At 47.1% G+C, this 6,900-nt stretch overlaps 1 protein-coding gene across 1 annotated transcript in view; it reads left to right on the forward strand.

Annotated features, from left to right (window-relative positions):
- NMT1 (N-myristoyltransferase 1) overlaps positions 1-6,900 on the forward strand; it is a 44,516-nt gene that overhangs the window by 25,195 nt on the left and 12,421 nt on the right. Inside the window, 1 exon segment of the mRNA XM_006172240.3 lies at positions 5,826-5,939. Within this exon segment, the coding sequence (XP_006172302.2) occupies positions 5,826-5,939 (114 nt within the window).

The following is a 6,900-nucleotide window of genomic DNA, read 5'->3' on the forward strand; positions in this document are numbered from 1 at the left end:
ATGTGGGAATCCAGCACCTTTAACCACCATGCCACCTGCTGGCCCCACAATTATTTTTTTAAATAATTATTTATTTAATTGTATTTATTATTTATTATTATCATTAATTTGCTATAGGACATGTGCACTCACAGAGACAGAGAGAAAAAAACAAACCTGCAGGTCTGGGACTTGTACCGTGATTGGCCATGTTGGAGTCTAGCACCCTAACCACCACACCACCTGCTGGCCCCTCTTTTAATTATTTTTTTATACCCAGAGGATACATACCCTCACCAGAGAGAAAGCACCTCCCAATGAGATGTCACTCCGCAATCCTTTTTCTTCCATTTCTCTATCCTGTCAGGATTTGGATCATGTATACACATGTACCTGGCATGTCTTTCAAGACACTGAGGCTGGGATTTGAATTGAGGTCGGCCATATGGGATCCAACTCCCAAGGCACAGCACTTAATCACAGTGTTACCGGGCAGTCTTATCACTTTTCTTTATAAAGTCACCTGTTTCCCATTCTTAGAGAGGGAAGCAGGATCCCTTTTTTGCCTTGGGTCAGCAAGTTGGAATCTGGGCACTTCCAGCTTTGTTTGAAACTATTAGGGCTAGCCAGCGTCACGGTGAGTAAGGTGGCAGAATCCCACATGCTGACTGTGTGGCTCCAGCCCTGGGCCTGGTGGCTTGGAAAATAAACTGGGTGTGTGTGTGTGCGTTCTCAAAATCCTGAGGAGGATGGAGAAGATGGGATTGCGCTGTGGCCATCCACCCGGAGACTGCTTTCTCTTTCTCTCTCTCTCTCTCTCTCTCTCTCTCTCTCTCTCTCCCCCTCTCCATCTCTTACAGTGAGTACACATGCCCTATAACAAACTGGAAAATAAATAACAAGTACGTAACTATCCAAGGGAGAATGTGGACTCACTCTCGGTTTCATTGGGCTCCAGAGAGGAGCTTACCTATCTCCTCTCCCTTGTCTTGCTCATTTGGCTGATGTCTCCCAAATTTCAGACATTATTTTGTCTTCCAAGTCTTTCACAGTTGGGCTGCAGCGCTTGGTTAGGGTCTTTGATGTTAGAGGGCAGAGAATGAATGTTAGTGAAAGAGTACATAGAAAGAAATTCAGTTCATGGTATTCTTTTCAAGTTCCAAACTATCTATTTAAAGTTTATTTCTTTTTTCCATGAGAAAGAGAGCTAGGCGGGACCTGAGAGGGTCCTCACACTGCAGTTCACCCCTAGCCTCAGCTGGGGTGCTGGACATGTGTGCACCCAGCATGCACCTGGAGGCCCCTAGATGCAAATCCTGAACCTTCCCACGTGGGTCCAGCACGACAGAGTGTTACTTCACTGCTGCGGCACCGTCCGGCCCTCGGGTTCTTTTAAAACGAGTTCCAGGTATCTCCCTCAATCATTTTCTGTCTCGTGGTAATCGAGAAATAATTGGCTGCATTCTTTTTTCTTTCTTTTTGTTTAAAGCTTATTTCTTCCATGAGAGAGAGAGATACTGGGAGTCTGTTGGAAGTGGCTGCCGCTTTCTCAGTTATTTCTTATAGCTGCTTTGTCAGCTGTGCCTGCAGATATCTGTCATAGGGATAACCTGAGGGCTGATTTATCAAAAGATAGATTAAGACTTAACATCTGGGGCTAACCCATGGCATCATGGTTAAGGCAACTGGATTTGATTTGACTGACTGCGTCGTTCAAGTGTCTTGGATATGGCAGCTTGAGAACTTGCTGGGCGTGTGTGCGTGTGTGCCCACAATCCTGAGAGAACGGAGGATGGAGTAGGGATTGCAGCATAGCCATTCCCCTCTTGGTGGAAGAAGGTGTACTTTCTTACCACCCCTTTATCCCCACTCCTACCCCTGTAAGCACAGATGCCCTATAGCAAAATTTTGGAAAAGACTAACCAGTGGGGAAAACAAAAAGAAGAAAAAATTAAGGGGCCAGCAGATGGCGTGGTAGTTAATTAAAGGCTCTGGATTTCCACATGGCCCACCGCAGTTTGGGTCCTGGACCTGGCGGCTTGCTTTCTCCCCCTCTCACTCCGTCTCTCTTTGGTCAAATTAAAAAATAATAATGGCAAGTGGAATTAAATAATTTTTAAATAAAGGCTAACCAGCGGGGCTGGCAGGCAGTGTAGTAAAGGTGGCTGGACTCCCACATGGCTGACTGTGGTTTGAGTCCTGGATCTGGCAGCTTGCTTTCTCATGTTCCTTCTCTTTTTCTCTCTCTCTTTGGTCAACTTCAAAATAATTTTTAAAAATAATAGGAACCAGCAGTTAGTGTAATGGCTATGTCGCTGGATTCCCACGTAGTCGACTGTGGTTCGCGTCCCGGACCCAGTGGCTTAAAACTCACGCCGGGCGCATGTGCGTGTGTGCCCAGGATACCGAGAGAAGAACGGAGGAGAAGGGATTGCAGCGTGACCATCCCCCCGGGGGGTGATTTCTCGCTTTCTGTCTCTATGTCTCTCTCTGTCTGGTGAGCGCACGCCCCCTATAGCGAAAAACCTCTCCAAAAAAAAAAAAAAATGACAATGAATAAAAATAAAATAATTTTTTTAAAAAAAGGTGCTGGACTCTCACATGGCTGACCACTATTTTGCATCCTGTACCTAGCGACTTGAAAATCACTTTGAGCACATGTATGTTTGTGCCCAAAATCCCAAGGGGAGAATGGAGGAGAAGGGATCGAGGTGTCGCCATCTCCCTGGGGGAATGATTTCTCACTTTCCCTCTCTCTGCCTCTCCAGTGAGAGTATGCATGCTGCATGCCTTATGGCAAAGATGAAAAAAAAAAAAAAAAAAAACAGAAAAGACTAATCTTTTAGGCCTGCAGGTGGAGTGGTAGTTAAGGTGCTAGCTTCTCACATGGCCAACTATGGTTCGGGCTTGGACCTCCTGGCTTGAGAATCGTGCTGGATGTGTACACATGCATTCCAAACATCCCAGGAGGAAAATGGAAAGGGGATTGCATCATGGCCATATTCCTCTATAAAATGTACATCTAAAGATGGCACGTCGGGTGGCAGGTGGCATGGTTGTGAAGAGTGCTGGACTCCCTGACCACAGTTTGAGTCCCAGTGTTTTCTCACTTTCTCTCTTTCTCATTCTGTCCCTCTCTGGTCAAATTAAAATAAATAAATAAAGTTAAATAAAATGATTCTTAAAAAAAAAAAAAAGAAAGAAAGATGGGACAGCCTCTGCCTATTCCTTAAACCATTAAGGGACTTGGGCAGTGACACAGCATAAAACACAACTCTCTTCACTCTGCAAGGCTGACCCACATGGGGAGGTTCTAGACTGCGTCCAGAGACCTCCCTAAATACACTGAGCACACACATGCCTGCCATCTAGGGCTGGCTGAGGCTGGGGGTGGATTATGGTGTCAAGAACCTGTTGTCGGGTGGCTGCCTCTCTGTCTCTTTTGCTCATGAAAGAAATAAACAAATAAGCTTTTTTACAAAGCTCCCCCAAAGTGCAATTGTATTTTAATCAATGGGGAAAAGAAAATGCTAAGGATATCTGCAGCCCTGAGGATAAAGTCTGGTTTTTGGAGTACTGCCTGTGAGGTCCTTGGTGACTGGTCTTGGCGGCAGGCCTTTCTGTGCATTGTTGCTTCTGGGCACACACCCTCTGGCTCATGCTCTCCCCTCCAGCCTGGCTGGTTCCTAATTATTCTGGGGTCTTGCCTTTTGATACTTCCTCAGAGGGTCTTTCCCAACACACCGCAGGTTTGTTGCAGCCCGTACTTCATTCTTGTAGGCCCTTGTGCTGCTGGGTGTAGGAGTCTGCTTGATGTCCATGATGGTGAGGACCTATGTTCACTTGCCCACTCCTGCCACAGAACTGGCATGTGCTAGGATTCAGTGCACATTTGGTGAAAGAGCAAGCCGGTGGAAATGCCTGTTGCTTGCATGACTTGATAACCAGCCTAAATGAGAAGATTTAGCTTTTGGATTATTGTAATGATTATTGTAATACATAGGGAATACCATCAGTATCCTTGGCTGTGGAAGTCACGTAGGAAGAACATGGTTAAAAAGTTCTGAAGTATATTTAGGAAAAGATATAAATTCATTACACAAAGAGAAACTGACAAACACCTAGACAAGACAAGAGTGGGAGTCACGGGTGCTTTCTAAGACTGGCCTCTTAGCTTTGTAGGCTCAAAAATTTTTAAAAACCTAACATACCCGTGAATTGGAAGACTGACTTACATTAAACAAAGGCTATTTTTTTTAATAAGTCAAAAGTTTAGTTTCGTAAGTAAGAAAGAACAATACAGCCTCTCACCCAAGCAAACATTGGAGAGCCAGGTTGTAAGTAAAGGTAGCTAGATGCTTCCCTGCTGTATGTCACCGTTGTCACCCGGACTTTCCATTCTTTGATCCTTACCTGTTGGTAATGACTCTTATTTTTTTTTTTTTGGAGAGGTTTTTGCTATAGGGTGCGTGCGCTCGCCAGACAGACAGAGAGAGACAGACAGATAGAAAGCAGGAAATCACCCCCCAGGGAGGATGGCTACGCCGCAATCCCTTCTCCTCCATTCTCCTCTCGGGATCTTGGGCACGCACGCACACGCGCCCGGCGTGAGTTTAAGCCACCGGGTCTGGGACTCGAACCGCGGTCGACTACATGGGAGTCCAGCGACATAGCCATTACGCTAACTGCTGGTCCCGGTAATGACTCTTATTGACTGTTTCCCTAGAAGATGTGTAAGGACAAGAACCTGGTCTTTTTTCCCTGCTGTGTCCTAGTGCCTACATGGAGTCTGGCATGGTTGGTGGGCAGTGGGAGAGGGAGGCGGTCAGTCCTGGCAATGTGGTCTTCAGCTGTAGTCTGACAGCCATTTCTGCTACACTTGCTCCACAGTTCAGTTTGGGAAGGGTCCAGAATGGCCTTCTATACACTCAAATGTTTGGACAGGGGTTCGACAGTCAGTAAAAGCTGAATTGAGTGTCCAGTGTATACAGAGTCCTGTGCTAGGAACACTATATGGGTGGGTGCATTTTGAAGGTCAGTTTTCAGAATGCACTTAGTGTGAACATGAATGAGCTCTGAATTATGAGCTGATCCTTAGGACCAAAATTAAATACTTTATTTGTCCAAGTATTAGATGTGTCTGATCTAGCTCTGGGTAGGAATTGGGGCTGTTTTTTCTGAGCTTGTCAAGCCCTTCCCACAGAGGAGGGGCATGCTGTCCAGGGTGGGGACATTGTGTCAGAGGGAATTTCCCAGCAGGACCGTATAAACCCAGTGATTCAGGCTAAAGGCACTTGTCGGACTCTCAGCACCGAGGGCCTGATTTGGCAGTAGCAGTCAGCTGGCCACATTGCTGAAAGCCAAGACTGGCTGGGCCAAGATTGAGCCTGGCGCCGGGAAGCCCTCATCTGGTTCAGGAATGGGCCCAGTACATTGTTGTTGCTGTTGACACAAAAGCAGCCTTGTTGCCGCTCCTTCTAAATCCATCCAGGTCCGTGGGTCTGGGCCAAGGCTGTGACAGCACTCTTTACACCAACCAGGAGGCAGGAAGCCAAATGAGTAAAGATAAATGTTTGTCATTCAGTAACTCAAGGGAGATTTAAAAGGATTTCCAAAAAATGAACCACCTTGGATCCTGGTGATTGTTCTGAGGTTTTGCCATGAATTGACCTAAAACTAGGGGCCAAGGGTAGCCAGAAGATGCTTTGCAGGAGCCAAGCACAGAATGTTCTTCCGACGGAGGGCTCCTAGGGACAGAGGAATTTGCTCTGGTCAGTTTTTGAGCAGAGCACCTTCCCTCCCGTAGGAGGCAGAGGTGATGCTCATGTGCTCTTCTTCCAGGTGAGGTGGTGAACACCCATGGTCCTGTGGAGCCTGACAAAGACAATATCCGCCAGGAGCCCTATACCCTGCCCCAGGGCTTCACCTGGGATGCCTTGGACCTGGGGGACCGTGGTGTGGTGAGTAGGCCCAGGCAGGCCACAGTGTGGGTGGCCAACACTGGCATAGAAGCCTGTAATCGTGCCCAGCAGACTTCTGCTCAAGCCTTCCTCCAGGGCTCGAGCCCTGAGCCAGGAAGGTCTGAAGAGACCCCCGGCTATTGCCTTCCAGGGCCAAGACTCCATGTAAACAACACTTAGCTTTTCTGGCAGATTGAGAGTTACCCTTCATAGCTCCTCAAAGTGAATACCCTTTCTTCTCTTCTCCTCTCTTCTCTCCTCTCCTTTTTCCTCTCCTCTCCTCTCCTCTCTCCTCTCCTCTCTCCTCCCCTCCTCTCCCCTCCCCTCCTCTCCCCTCCCCTCCTCTCCCCTTCCCTCCCCTCTCCTCTCCTCTTCTCTTCTTTTCCTTTCCTTCCTTTTCCTCTTACTTTATTCATTCATTCCCTTGTCTTTCTAGTCTGTCTTCTGGCTGATGGGCTGGGGCTAGGAGGATCTTGCCTCCCCTTTCTACCCTAGCCACCCACAGTCTCTTCTTTTGACCTGAGGGATTTGTTTTGCCTATAAGGATTGATGAAAACACAGACACTTTTTTTTTTTTTTTTTTAAGATTTTTGACATAGGGCACATGTGCTTGCTGGAGAGAGACAGAAAGAGAGAGAAAGGGGGAGAAAGTGAGAAGTCAGCCCCTGGAAGGGTGGCTATGCCACAGTCGCATCTCTTAGGATTTGGGGGATGTGCACACGTACAACCAGCATGATTCTCAAACCGCTGAGTGTAGGGCTCAAACCAAGGAGTTGGCCATGTGGACTCCAGTGCCTTAACCACCACTCTCTACCTGCTGGCCTGATAAACAGGTTTTTTGTTTTTTTGTTTTTTGTTTTTTGTTTTTTTTGGTTTTTTTTTTTTTTGGAGAGGTTTTCGCTGTAGGGCGCGTGCGCTCGCCAGACAGAGACAGACAGAAAGCGAGAAATCACCTCCCAGG

Source organism: Tupaia chinensis, unplaced genomic scaffold (assembly GCF_000334495.1).
Source record: "Tupaia chinensis unplaced genomic scaffold, TupChi_1.0 Scaffold148004_1, whole genome shotgun sequence".
Taxonomy (NCBI): domain Eukaryota; kingdom Metazoa; phylum Chordata; class Mammalia; order Scandentia; family Tupaiidae; genus Tupaia; species Tupaia belangeri.